At 37.2% G+C, this 15,528-nt stretch overlaps 1 protein-coding gene across 1 annotated transcript in view; it reads right to left on the bottom strand.

The window, feature by feature from the left end:
- Window positions 1–1,081: 1,081 nt before the first annotated feature.
- The window catches only part of LOC135694200 (uncharacterized), a 31,521-nt gene continuing 17,074 nt past the window's right edge, over window positions 1,082–15,528 (bottom strand). Inside the window, exons 4-10 of the mRNA XM_065212899.2 lie at window positions 14,941–15,024; window positions 11,268–11,369; window positions 10,254–10,341; window positions 8,148–8,320; window positions 4,987–5,110; window positions 4,285–4,554; window positions 1,082–3,182 (exon numbers count right to left, since the gene is read on the bottom strand). Coding sequence (XP_065068971.2) covers window positions 3,121–3,182; window positions 4,285–4,554; window positions 4,987–5,110; window positions 8,148–8,320; window positions 10,254–10,341; window positions 11,268–11,369; window positions 14,941–15,024 — 903 coding nt within the window. The 3' untranslated portion in view covers window positions 1,082–3,120. The remainder of the gene's footprint in view (window positions 3,183–4,284; window positions 4,555–4,986; window positions 5,111–8,147; window positions 8,321–10,253; window positions 10,342–11,267; window positions 11,370–14,940; window positions 15,025–15,528) is intronic.

Genomic DNA, 15,528 nt, shown 5'->3' on the forward strand with positions numbered 1-15,528 from the left:
TCTTGAAGAACTTTCGTTAATGTAGTGGAAACAAAAAATAGTCCCTTTTTTATAGTTTTACCACGACAGACCCTTCTTAATGTTTTGATAGCCAATTGCATGCTAAAATTAATTTGCGGTGTCAAAGGTGATTTTGCTTTGCCCATTTTTAATAAGATACCCATATATTTGTGACAGGCATGGGGTAATTAGGCGTCATGTGACGAATTGAAGCTCATTATACTATTTTAAATGTATTTCTACCAAAAAAGATAAGCTGTCTTTCATATTTATTTCGTTAAAAGCGTCATTCCGGTTAAGCTTCTCCTTCGCAGAGAATAAGCAGGAACTTCTTCTGATTTAAGCCCCAAAAGCAGCGGCAAATCCCCGTTTACCATTACAATTCAATATCACCAGTTGGTAAAGAACACGAAACTGGGAATCAAAATTCTGCCGCCCCAAAATGGTATTCCCTTCCAATTCCGTCTGGTCTATTGATACAGTACACAGAACTTTGGCGATTGACTAATTTCCAAGGAGCGCCCACTCTCATTCAGGGCTAATTACCTTATACCAGCTGAAAGTTTAAGGCTGTTTCTGTAGAATGTGTCGCCACAACTTCAACTTGGTCCTTACTGCATGATAGCCGCCATACCGCCCTGGTAGTTGTTTTGCTTTGTGAACAAAACATTTCATTGTTTGCCTGAACTGCGGCATTCTGTGCACTAACTTTCAGCTATCAAAGTCCGAGGTTTCGATGATCGACTTACGAAATAGTTCAGCTAGAAATGTCAGTGCATAGTAGCCACGTGTCCCGTGAAGTTTCAAGGTAGGCCTAATGCTGTTCAACAAGAATAGAATAGACCCACGAAAAGATGCAGTTTATATAGACGACATCGAATTTATATGGAGACATAATTCTTACCTTTCGAATCGACTAGCCACTGGGTTTTTTACAACAAGCACCAAATATCAAGCAAAGCCTTGCCAGAAGGAAGAATCAACTCTCAAGATGATTATTTGAGCACGTTAAATGCCCCAGAGAAATGTCTAAGCGTGCATGATCGAAGAACAAAGAACAAAGAATGAAAAAACAATGATGCATGTTTGATACATGTACCTAAGGAATTGGAATTGACATTTTTAACTGGAATTAACACTTAGCTTGAAAGAAAGAGCCCTAAGCAACAGTCTTCATTTGTGACAGACCAACATCGAAACAAACTAATCTGAAAATGCCACGAGCATAAGGGAAAGGAATACCCTGTGTCTGCAATGACATGAAATGCTAGTGTTTTTGTTTTTGTTAATGACGATGACAACGATAACAAATCATGATTGACGATGATTATGAAGATGATTGCAATGATATATGGTGATTATAAAGATAGATGACAACTGTTTATAACAACTCGTGATAACTGATGATGATGACTTATAATTGCTTATAATTGATAAAAGGGTTCAAAATGGGCGGCTAATTAGTTCTGTAATGCCATCAGGATAGCGCAGTTTTTCAGTAAAAAAAACTCAAAACAGATTATTTGTCTGCAAAATCTTTACAAATGTTCATATAATATTGATATCTGCATCTCATTCGATAACTATTTACACAGTAACGAAAATAGATTTAGAAAAATAATGAAATTAATTTACAACAATATGGTATCCTTTATGTATCAACAGGGCTTCAGCTTAGCTTACTAATTTTCAAATCAAGAATGCACAGATGCGACAGACCAAAAGTTGCCACCATTCTTAGGCCCAAAGCTTAGCAGACGAATCTACTTGTACAGCAGTATACTAATCCTAAACAGCACACAGTAGCTAAATTATTTAAGGATTTAATCGATCCAAGGCGGTAGCAGAATAGGGGCCCGCGAAAAGCAGTGAATGACCAAATAAATTTTTGCAAAGTAATCTTTAATATTTGACGTACACAAGAGTAAAAATTGTTTTCGTAAACTTTTAATAAAAACTCCAAAACAGCAGCTGAGTTTGTTTTTAAATTTTTCAGCATGGGAATTTATAACTTCTGTGCAATGCAACCGTTCATTACATTTATCTCATTTTCATCGAGTTTAGCACTTCGGGGCATTTATTTTATACATTTCGTTACAAAGCTGTACGTTGCATTTCTAAACTTTAATGTACGCTGTTTTGCTCTCTTTTAGGAGGTAACATCATTGCAGAAACTGTAAAAACACTTTTATGAATTAAGGTGACTCGCCTATTGTGATATATTGCTTCCCGAACAAAAATGGTCTTTACAAGGTCACTCAAAAGTTTTGATGCAGAGTGTCTTTTTCATACATAGAGCTCTAAAATGTAACGTCATAAAAATCTAGTCTTAATTTGTGACCTAATTCACATTTATGATGGCAAACCCAAAAAGATTGCAATACAATACATTAAAACATGGAAAATCAGTTGAATAATTTTAGAACTGGTGCGATATGGCCAATAAAAGATTTGAGGTTTGCTAGCAGCCTGCCATTATTTTGACTTGGTTGATAAAGACCGAATTACAGTGATCTGATAGGGAAAAAACCTGTGCTTATATGGCCATATCTTAAGCAATCCTGAACAGATCTAGCTGATTATGCACATTTTGAGGCATTCAAAGATTCTCTTTCCGATTATGTGCTCCAAATCCAAACATTCTAAAAAGATTTTTGTGACGTCATAACTCTAGAACTATATTTGTACTACCTGGATTTTCTTAATTATGTTTGTTGCTTGGTTGAATATATATAGATAAATTGGAGGTAATTGATATCCATTTACTTGTCTTTGTATATTTTTAACTTGCATCTACGTAAATGGTATTTACTTAATAACTGAACGATAGGTGACAATACGTCACAATACGTAAATGTTTAAATGCACAAAGTAAATGCAATCCACGGCTTCCAGGCGTTTTTTATTCTACCCTGACCCTGTCAAAAATTGATTCTCCTGGTCATCAAAATGATTTTTCTTTCTTAGCTCAAATCAAGACTCCACCATAATTGATGCATATGATTTATGAACACGATGCGATCGAGGTTCCTTTGGCTTTATTTGTCTTGTACCATTCCAATGAATAACCAACATCCCAACATAAGCATTTGCATTGTATTGCCTTGCGTTAGTGTTTTATCAACTCGCAACTAGATAGTGACTTAGCATCAGCCAGAGCAGCATGAAATGTAGCGAGTCCCCTAAAATGACAGAAGATGTTTTTACTGGTAATTGACTTCAGGTATGATAAGGTAAATGCGTTAATTTGAAGAAAGCCAGCACATCACGGATCATTCAGGTTAACTTTGCGTTACCAGAACAGCAAAAGTCACTTTGTCCCGATGAATTTCGGTGGTCACTTAGATTCCCATTGCTTGCAATGTACAGTAACATATTGCTACATCTTTCAATCGGCAACGCGGGACTAACTCTCGACGATTTATCAATCACAAATGTGCCTCAGATCATATTGCTAATTTCAAACGGTTAAATGACCGGACACAATGCTTTTGATATAGTCATCGAATAAAAATGAACACTTCAAACTTTTCGAAAAACTCAGCCTCAATCAGATAGAATTTCTAACTTTCAAAGAAATAGGGCCTTTTAGTGTGACGTAATGAAAAATCGATTTCTAAAATTTTAGAAATTTCACTACATAACGTAAAAGAACACCAGGAAATGCTTCTAAACAAAAAACCAGTTAAGAATCGAGTGTGATATGGCAAATTAAAGATTTTAATTTTGCTCGCAGAAAAATTATGAACGGAGACCAAATTGCCGTGGTTTGATGGTTGAAAGGGCCTGTACTCATGTGGCCATATCTCAGTCAGTTTCTTTTACATCTAATTGATTTCGCATATTTAGTGGTGTTTCATGATGCTTTTTCAAGTAACGGGGTCGAAAAGCAAAAATTATAAAAAAATAGATTTTATGACTTCATCGCTGAAGGGCTTTATTGGAGATGCAGAGTCATTTGTTCATAGCTGTAGAAAATATAGCCAAGCATTATTTTAGGTCACTGTAAAAATACCATGACTGACGATCAAAATAAATTAAAGGTATCTCAGGATAGGTAAAAGATTGTTTTAAAATCACCTGTTTATATTGAGAGGGAGATAAAGAACCACTAGAACCACTGCAAGACTGCAATAAAGAATGCTATTTCTAAAGATTCGTGACAACATCGAGCTTGTAGAGGGGAATTGGTTGTTCCTACTGTCGGTGTCTAGTTTTTCTAATTTCTAGTTAATGGCAAAAAACGAGAATGCAGAAGTGCTAAATAGAATACAGTAGCCATACCCAGTAATTTCCATGATCTGTTTGAGTAGTACAGATAGTAATTTTTCTTTTTAGGAACTCGTTTCAGTAGCGTTTTCTCCTTGATTTCTGGGTCTTTTCTCGTCACTTTCTTTGTTGGTGTAATATTTCTTGATTCCAATTTGCACTTGTAACAGAGAGAAGAGCAGCATGTAGGATTACAAGAGGGAGTTTGTTTTGGTTTTTCTACGTATGTCCCCTTTTTACCATCAGACGTGTACCACTCTGACAATGCTTTATATGCTGTCCGTCCTAAAAAAGAAACATTTTTTAAACATCAGTGCATCCCTGACTTGGAAAGGAAAAGCTAAGTACAATTTCAAAATATATATTCTAATACCGTAAAAGCTCTATGAAGCCCGGGGGGCTAATTGACTTTTTAATCCAACAGGAGGGGCTTAAAAGAGAAGGAAGCTCATTAGAAAGGGGGCTTTTAGTAATTCAATGCAAAAATGTTATAAAAATGCCCTTATGCGTTTTTTGTATCAAGATATCACACAAATGTTCTAAGAGACTTTGCTAGCAGCTTTAAAAGTTTATTAAAAATAGCCAATACTAGTGCGTCTTCTTATAAAACAGTCTAACTTGTCATGAAAGGCATGTCAGGAAGGCGATGCCTATCAATACTAAAGGCGACATTGAGTTGTACATGCTCGTAAAACGATAGTAAACGCGTTGACAAACCTTTTATAGAGTATTTGTTTGATGGAGGGTACTGACAGCTTGTGCTGCCTTCAAAACAAGATGTCAAGAAAGTATGGCAGTGACAGGCAGGGGAGAAGACACCACATTTCGAACGAGCAGCGAGCTAAAATGCAAGAAAAATAATTTTAGGAGGCGCATTGAAGTCTGTTCTTTACTGTGGTACAATATAACTACTATTCAATTATTGATATAAAATTCTGCAATAACACAATTCCTGCTAGAAGGAAGGTACAATATTTTTTATCTATGATGTGAGCTGAGCGCCGAGATTTACAAGATGAAAAATAAAAACGCAGTCAGAATTGCCAATGAGAGCAGGGTTGCCAGATGGAGTTTACAAAAGAAGGCCAGACGGGTGACTAACTCAGGCCAAAATTCGTATAAATTGGCCTAAAAATAAAAAAATTACTCAAAAATACACCGCACTAGCGTAGAATAAATATATGTAGATGATCAGTAAAAAAACAACTTGCTTAACATTTCGCGATATGCTTCTTCAGAATCAATACATATATATGTATATATACATGCCTTTTAAATAATTAGCCATCAAAATATCAATAAAACCATTAAAACGAACGACTTTTCAACGGCACATTTTCTGACTATCGGAATGATTTTTCCGCACAGTTGTGACAAGGGTCGGCCAATGTCATGCATTAGTAGGGGTTGGAGATTGCCAATGAGGTTTGACGAAAAGCTTTAAGTTTCTCACATTGATTTCAACCTCAAAAGCAGCGACTTGGCAATTGTTCGCAGTTTGTTTGCTTGGACAGTTCAGCTGCCACTAGCTATGTACTTTATCTTTTCTCTTCTTTAATATTTCATACGAGATTTAGAAGTATTCGTTGAGCATTTTAACGTACCCAAAGACCAATAATGTAGAAGTACACATAAAAATTATCTGCCAATGCAAAATCAAATTAAATTTGTACGTTGCGTGCGGTACTTGTTCGAGAATAACGATACGTCGTGTTTTAACAATCAAACTATTATATTTTCATTCTGGTACTAAATTTATTTGCTAACTTTATTATCGTCAATGCAAAATCACCACATATCACTGAGAAGATAGAAAGATTCAACATTCGGCCAATCATGATTTAATTCTTGATTTGCCTTCGTCTTTCATAAAAAATTAGCAATGCAGGGACTAAATTTTACTACAAGCAGAAACAGTTATAAACATAAAACGGCGATTCTCCTGCAAAATTTGTTACTTGGTCAAAATTCAACAAAATTCAAATGCATGCTGTGTTAAACCTCGTCTAAACGTGAGATCTAAACAGCTTTTTTCCATCAACGCGGTAGGTAAAGAATTATTTTAAAACAGGTATTAAAAATGTATTAGAAGGAGGATTTTTAAACAAAATTTCACGTAAAAGTAACTCAATTTTGAAAGATCGGATTAATAATGCACGGTTGAGAAAAGCAACTTTGTTTTCTCATACAATATTTGAATTATCAAGTGGGGACAAAATTGTATCAGAAAATGGCAAAATGGATTCAAAATTCATGATCCGTAAGAGTTCTTAGGTGCATTTTACATCAAACCGTCAAACTGCTTAAACCAACACTCCAATACATTCTTGATTTTTTCATTGGCTCTTAAGTTGTGCAGGATCCGTATAAATAATATATCCCCATTGCTGAAAAGGTCACCCTGTGACAAAACTTTTATATTGATGGCTAAAAACGTGCGTTTTGCATAAACTTTTGAGTTTTTTCCAATGATTCCATACATTCAATTTTAGCATTCCCACTCATTAAGAAAAATCGAAAATAATTTACATTCTGTACATTAAAACTTTCCTTTTCTGTAAACTTACGAAACAGGACGAAAATTTTTCTGCGAGATGGAAATGCTGTGTACTATAGCTCTACCAATCGTAAGCACAAATTTCCCACAAGGTCTTCTAGTTAATTGGGTCTAGGTCTTCTAGCTTAAAAGCATAAAACGTTCGATAATTAAATAAATGATGATTATAATGATGATGCGCAATGAAACAAATACAAATACAGATGACAAATAGAAATTAATCAGGTGAAAATCCTTTTTGTTCGAAAAAGTTAAATGGAATATGTGGTAATTTTTCTTTAGGCTCGCGGCACTGATTGGTTAACTATACCGGTCTTGTGCTTGCGTTTTTCTGATTGGCCTATTTCGATCCACAACTGGGTATATATTTTTCATCGTGTTCTTTCGGACCCTGATTCTGACGTTTTATGCTCTGAGGAGTGTCAGACGAAAAAGCTTTTAGTATGTTGTAAAATGTTTGCTTTTTTCAAAGCCATTTTTAAATGGAATAGGGAAGACTGATATAGATACTGAGATGCGTACAGTGACTGTTAAATCTCATTGCAGCCGTTGAAGGTTAGATTTCGCATGAGTGATATTTGAGTGAGGATCTTAGGTTTTTTCAGCTACCAAATATCTCGTATAAATCAGCAAAGTTGCATTATCTTATAACATATATTTGTTCAATTTGTTCAAAGCTTCCAAAAATTTTAAATGGCTAAAGCTTTCACTTTTAATGCTTTTTACAAATATGGGTAAAGTGTTCATTAAAGTGTTGCAGTAAGCATGGGTCTATAGAGATTTGCAATAAGATAGAGGAAGAGCAGTTGAGTAAACAGACGAGGAAAGCAAAATGCTGGCGACACATGGGAAAATAGCATGCTTGAAAGAAATACTTTACTAACTTTAGTTGGAAAGAAATGTCAAAGAAATATCTGCACTGTATGTAAAGAGAGCATCAATAAATGTATATATAGTATCTAGCAACTTTGGAACAATACCACATAATTCAAGAGTCAATCTAGAAAAACCGGTTGACAAAGCGGATCGAGGTAGAAGAATTAGTTCTCATTCTGCCTGAGTTGAATAGAAAATCAATCATAAAGGATCAAAATGCATATTACTCTAATATATCAACCGACAAATTACTTTTCCCAAAAATCCTAGGAAATATGACAAATCGCTTCAGGGTGCAGCAAGTAAAAAGGCAAAAACGTTAAATGTCATACGATACCCGTTGCCATCTCACTTGCAAGAATTATGTATACAATGCAGAAAAACGCTCGGGGGAAATGACAAGAAAGGTAAGATGGGAAACGGCTTCAACTCTCACTCAACTTACCGTTGTCAATGACCTGAAAGTGTTGTTGCCAAATTTAGCAAGGTAAGTCCGCTCTTTGTTCTTCTTCGGTGGCAGTGAAATTGACTTAAAATTTACAGCAACAAGGCGTGTCAGCTGATATGAATCCCATTGGGCAACCATCACATACAAAGGCGTTTGGATATGCTTCGTTGCTGTGAAGGGAGAGATTCTATGTAAAAAGTTGGTACTTTCAAAAGTCAACAAATCTATCAAGTAGAATGAAGAATTCTACTACCATTCTTGTGTCTTTACGTTGATTATGCTGGAGGTGTTCGCATGACAATTTCTCTACTATCTGTCTGCTGTCAACAAAGAAAACATTTAAGTGTAACATTATGTCCAAATCATACTTGGTTTTTTGGGTCTTTAGAGGAAGTAGCTAATGAAAACAAAGGTATCGATTGAATGGATTTGTTTAGCCATAAGTGGTATGGTATAAGGAAAATCTTGAAGAACCCTTTCCAAGCACGTAGCAGCCTGTCTCATTTTCTTCAAATGAGGCTTTCAAGCAAATCTGAGTTTTCTACACCATTGTTCACAGCCTCGATTTCATTAAACAAAAATCACAAAAACGAGGCTGTCCCAAACAACTTACACGTAAACCCTTCATTTTAAATACACTTACGCACGTTCAAAAAGTATTGCACAAAAGAAGTCAATTGATATAACATGTAACTAGTCTTGAGTTTAATGTTTTCCAGTCCATTGCGATATTGTTTAGGGAACGAATAATGCTGTAAATTGCTCAATATTTGAATGGAAATACCAAACTTTCTGCGATTAACAGTCACAAACAGAGACACGCAAGTGTCTCAATGGCATTGAAAGAGTCCTCATTAAAAAACGGCCGCAAGTGTTATTTTCTGCAAAATTCAAGGCCAGTAATGATCATCTGTGATCTCAGACACCTAAATGTGATCTTGCGAATGTTTTGCTCAAAATCAACATGTGAGATGTAAAACAGCCTGCCTCAAAAGTTTTTGATAACATTTAGCAAGTCGCATATTGTTTACAACACCGTCGCCATTACTCGTTCGTCGAAGTGGTGCAACACTTATCGAACGTGAGTGTATATTTAAGTTCTCTGTGCCCATAGAAAAATTACCACTGGCGTCCGAGAGAAGAAACAAACTACTTCTATCTACACTATAGTGGCCTTAACGTTTGTTTGTAGATCGATTTCAAAATTGCTAGATAGACTTTAGAACAATCTGGGTTATCTAAAAGCTGTTGTCCGATGGCAGAATCACTAGTTTTCGCGGTATTTTCAGACCTACAAGATCGAGGAGGCTTTTTTCTTTGAGGAGCAGTTTTGTTTCAAATGTTGCAAGGAATATGGTGTTTTATCATATCCCTTAATCTTTGGGTTGTGCGTCCTACGTAGCCAGAATCACACTGGCGCGTGAATTCATAAATAACGGAACTTTTTTGGTTGATAGGAACGCAATCTTTTTTAATGGATGGAAGGGCTCTCCTGGCGCCGTAAACAATACGAGGATTGACAGCAAAGGAACATTTTGTGATGGCTTGTTAATGTGACTCTTAAATCAGTGAAATTCCTCTAGCTCTATAGTGATTTCTTTAGAGAAAGGAATATTTATATGCTTGGGGGCCTCAAAATCTTTTGGAATTCTGGTTTCAAGAGTTGAAAGAAGGAAATTTTGATAAAAAAAATTCAACCCTACTAACATTTTATCAAATATTTATCGCGACGGTTGTCTACCGTCATGTGTTATGGATCAGTTCTCAATTAAAACTCAAAACATCATACAGTAGAATTTTCGGGAACATTTTTAAACTGAACCGGCTAAAAGAAACCGCTTTTACCTTTCTGTGAAATAAGTTTATTATAAACGATAGAGTATTTACCTGTAACACAAAAAACAGACTCGAAGTTTCACTTATGGGGTTGTCGATATACCACCTCATATGCTCTAGGATCGTGCTCAAAGGTTGCACAATTTAAACTCTACTATAATAATTAGTTAAAGTGAAGAAGACGGCGAAACCTTGAACTTCTAAAGCACAATTGATAAGGTTCTAGCAAAAGGGCAATTGGGTGTGACGAAAATCCTTGAAACTTACCGAGTTCACCATAGAGGCAGGCAGCTGCTTTCGGCATCTGCTCGCGGCATGTCTCATCAACGAAACCGTCCCAATAGTGATCAAAAACCTGGAAAATTAAATTGAATATCCTATACTTCAATATTCCCTTCAAAAAAACCATTATTGACAGTTATCTGAAAATCTTGAATGAAGACAGGCGAAACCTGAAAACTTTATAAATATAGGCAACATACAAAGTTCCCCTTAGCTGCTGAGACCAGCGCCCTGAAAACAAACCTGTGTAGTCCAACATCTACCCATTTCAACATTACAGTTGGTACTTGTGCTCTTTAACAGAAGACATATCCGCAGGGGGGGGGGGGCATATGAATTTTGGCTACAGTTGGTTTAAAATAACAGTTATTAAATTGTCAAATCATCAGACCATTTTGTATAAACTTAGTATGAAAATTGCAAAGCAGAAAAACAAGATAATGCTTGAAAACTTTATACTTCTTGGGCAGCAAATTTATCGTGTTAATGAAAAGTAGTTTATTGAGAAGTATTTTATTGAATAGTTTTTTATTGAATAGTATTGAATATTAACTGAGTTTTGATTTATTGATCAAGTGTGTTTCTTCAATTCTAGAACGTAAATGTAATGGTGTCACAAACGAATAGCTTTTTTAATACCACAGCCATAGGACAATTTTCATTTCGAAGATTTAAGCGAATCGAGGTAAAAAAATTTGCTGACCTATATCTGCCTATGATTCTTGGCCATGCCCTTATTCGCTGAATTATAACAGCTGAAAATCCATGCATAAAGGAATTTTCGCTTAATAGCAGCAACGCAAAAATCTCTCAGATATCATACAATCTTAGTTTAACAAGTTATTTGTATAAAACCACGCTTATCAATCGCTGGAAAATCATATACATTAAATATTCTACATTCTAACCATCTAAGACCCCTCCCTCCTAGTCACATTGATTATTATTCACCACTAAAACCAAGGGTTCATATCTACAAAGCAAAAAAGTACTGCTTACGTATGTAAGAAATTTGAAAAACTGCGGCAATTCAGGACTGAAGAAATTTTCACCAAAATTTGGGTACAGGGTAAACCATCCCCCATCATTGTACGCTTTTACCTGCAAGAAGAGATACACAGTTATCAACAGGAAACAGGAAACACCAGGAAATTTCTATCAACAGGAAACAAGTGCCGACAACCCACATTGGCCCTTTTGTATAAGCCCCTTTTGTACAAGCCCCCTTTGTATAAGCCCCCTTTGTATAAGCCCCCTTCGAATAAGCCTCTTCCATGGCATCAAACACTTTTTAATAATTCCCCACCTTCGAAAAAGTCCCCACCCTAATATGCAAATTTTGCCTCTTGATAAGCCGCTTGGTGGGTTTAATGAAGATACTAAAAAGAAATACACCATTTTCATACACGATATTTAAACTAATTCAATGAAGAATCACAAAAATGAAATAACCGTGGAAAAATACACCGAAGATAACTTGAAAATTTTCTGGCGATTTGTCTGGCGACACGGACAAGCCTTTTTCTAAGCCCTCCTAGAATTATCCCCAATTTCCAAGGCGCCATTTCCAGATGGTTACGGAACATGCTGTTTGTTCCTATCGACTAATCGTTGACCAGTGCGTTCTAAATATCGGGCTCGGGGCTTCATGTCGGCACAAAAATTCACTAAGGATTGGACTTTTTTGATCAGTTGGAATACTGTCCTTCTAAACGGACAGGAGCTTTTGAAGGATGGTGTTCCTACCAATCTGAAAAGTTCAATCGTTTATGAATTTGCGTGCCGATATGAAGTTTAGTGTGTAGGACGCACTAGGCAGTGAGTGGTTGATAGATTAAAACAGCGTGTTCACGCTGACATCAGGCAAAAACGGTTCCGAAAAGAGTTAGTCCATGGTTTGTTTACAATAAACTAGATTGCCAAAATAAAATATGATGCGGCTATGAGCCAAAACATATGATGAGGGCAACTTTAAGGGCAGTATGTCCCCCATCTCTTATCATGGCCACGATATTCACGCGTCGTTGGTTTAATGCGCAAATACCCAATCAGAATGAAGAACGGAGAATACGGAGGGGATAGACCGCTTTTAAAATCATTTTGCAGGCAAGGTTGTCTTTCAATTCAGGTGTTATTTTATGAACCTGCCATACATTAAATCAAAGGACCTCGACATGTGAAGATGGAGAGAGTTTTCTCTTTGACTCTTCAACTAGGTCAGAGCTGAGCAGCGGCGATTGGTCAAAGAAGGAACCAATCAAACCCGCCATTCTTCCTATCACGTTATTTTCGATCTGCAACTGGAAATAATAAATTTCTGGATATACAGAAGAACCGCATTTATTCGATTATAACCCGTGGCTTATAATTATTTTTGGCACCTTTCCAGCAAGGGTGGCTTGCATTATTTCATCCAGATCCTGCAAAGCTTGCCTGCTACCCAAAATTATGTCGCGCACTTACAAAATTTCCACCCCCGCGCTATTGCATATTGGGCACGCACAGTCTCTAGTTACAAACATTTTTAATTATCAACACTACAAATTTCTAAATGTGCGTGATTTCAGGCGTAGAGTTTCAAATGTTTAGAATGAACTGGTCCGAGCATGTTTCTAGTGCGGCTGCTACCTTGAAGCAGCATAAAGCAGAGGATGATGACGTAGAAGATGATGACGAAATACGTCTGGACGTTATTGATGACCCCGTGTTGAACTTCTAATGGCCTTTTTTTGCTTGAGTACATGGTGAAGCTATTCTCAGTTTTGCGTCCTTCAATTCGAACTAATTATTTTAAGTCCCCGGTTTGCTGCGGCTCAAAATCAAAGGCGGTTAGCAACCAAGGCCGCCTTAAAGTAGAATAAATACCGTATGCTATGTTCCTGCTCTTCCCTGCTATTTTGAAATGTTACGGTACCAAAGGCTTATTTTATTACTTTTGAGTTTCAAGAAAGGACAAAGGTACACGGATATCGAAAAGACAGTTTTCGAGATAAAATTTATTCGATGCCTTGCACCTATAGCGAAAGTTTCACAGATACATTCGATAGTTTCTATTCACTTCCAAATTAATACCTCATTATTTATTGGAAGAGTCTTCTTAAGGAATGAGGTAATTTTGCTATACTAAAGGACATATATACAAATTGTAACTTTGAAAACCATGTACCATGAATACTATTCTAGTGATCCTTTCGCATGGACACATTTGATAGAAAGCATATTTAATTGTGCAGTGCGTTGGAATTCAAGATTCAACCGCGTTTTCCTTTTTAGTTCATCCATTGCTCAAAAGAACAACTTCTTCATTGAACTTTCCACTATAAACTCGTGTATCAACTTTTGGCTTCTAACATTTCACCCTCGCAATGTTTAGCACTTAAAACATTTTAATAGAATTCCGGGCCCTTGATTTATAACAGTACATTGTTGATGGCCTAGATTTAAATATGTTAAAATTTGGTCTTGACACCGTTCACAATTTGCTGGCCTAAGGCCTTGTTCACACGGGAACGCAATCGTTCCGTTCCATTTTTGTTCCAGTTTCTGGAACGGAAAAGTATACTGTTCACACGGTAACGGAACGATTTCGTAACGATTTTTGTTTATGTTCAGACGGGAACGCAATCGTTTCGTTCTGCAATTCGCGCACCAAAATAAGCAAATGATTTTTAGAGCGCATGTCCATAATGGAGAAAGATTTCATCATTTCGATTTATCTCTGAGCCATCTCTGAATTTTTTAAACAATTTGAATAAATGGAGAATACAAAAGCGCCCCAAAATAAGCAAGCTCGTGGGAAAATGGAAGCCAACCCTAAAAGGAAGGAACTTCAAAGTTTGCAGAATGGTGTTGAATCTTTTAAATGGACTGACGACGAGATTCAGCTGCTTCTCGAGGTGATGAAAGACTACCAGTCCATCCAAGCCCAAAGTTACCAGAACTACCACAACACAGACGCATGCGCCAAGGGCAAAACTCTTATCGTTCCATTTTCTGGACAGGTTCTGCGCGTTCACACGGGAACGAAACGATGTCTTTTCGTATCACATATTTTATCGTTCCACTTTTTGGAATGGAACGATGTCATTTGAAGCGGTCCCGTGTGAACACAACCCCTGCCCGTGTTGGACGGAACGATTGCATGCCCGTGTGAACGGGGCCTTAGACTCTTTGCTCTTCAGTGGCCATTTTTATAGATTTGGAACGCTGCTTTCAGCAGGTTGTAAAATGCACGTGGCTTCTTTTGTGTTAGTTTCTCCGTGTTAACCCTAGCTGATATGGTCCAGAACTTGACCAACCACGTGTGAATGTGCAGGCTTCAGGACCAAAACTGACACCGCTCAGTGCAAGTTCCTCTGGTCTCACAGACACTGTTTTCTTTGGTATGATACGATTCTGATAGCATGCTATTAGCATATGCACTTAGAAAATAGCTCTGTATAACAAATTGTTTTATAAAACCAGTCAAGTGGAGAAGATACACTGCGCACACAGCAAAATTCCGTTCTCCTTTGTAGCTTCAACTCAAGTCGTGTAAACACGTACTCGTTGTGGAGGCTCGCAATACAGCCCTCCTCCTACTCAATAACTTATTGCTCGTTTGTAAAGACAGACATCAACGTCTAACCCGGGATATCAATACAACTTCACAAAGAAATAAATATTTAGTTACCTCTGCTGGATGGGTTAGGTTCTGAACATGATCTGCATTTGCCAAAACACCGAGTCCACCAGCTGATGTGCCACCGAATAGTATCTGGAAAAGTTTGGAATGTATCTAAATAGCGTCTAATGAATGTTTTAAAGTGCAGGGACCAAGCATGCTGTTGTTCTACCAAAATAACGAGGGGGCACTTAGCAGAATGTTGCAAAAATAGCATATGTAGAGATTGGCTTCTTAGCGGCATGAACAAGGTGGGAATCAGCCCCTTAGCCCCCTAGTACCACAACCCTGGGACCAAGTGCAACTAAAAAAGTTTAGAAATAGATTTAGCATCGAAATTTATTTGTTTTGCAGAAAAATGAAGCAACCGACACAGAAATCGACTAACATCGTATGGATGTCATATTTTCCTGGTTCTGCTAATCTTTAAACTGTAGAAGGCTATAAAATCTGCAAAGATAGGGACGGATTGGCCCACCAGTAAACCCAGCGGCGCCAGAAGCACGGGGGCAGCGGAGGCAGCTGCCCCCTTGCCCTGACACCACGGGGGCAGCTGCTCCCTCTGCAAGAAGCCCATTTGACATCCTCTCTAAAGAC

This window comes from Rhopilema esculentum, chromosome 11, assembly GCF_057945365.1.
Source record: "Rhopilema esculentum isolate cy_ngs chromosome 11, ASM5794536v1, whole genome shotgun sequence".
In the NCBI taxonomy this organism is placed as follows: Eukaryota; Metazoa; Cnidaria; class Scyphozoa; order Rhizostomeae; family Rhizostomatidae; genus Rhopilema; species Rhopilema esculentum.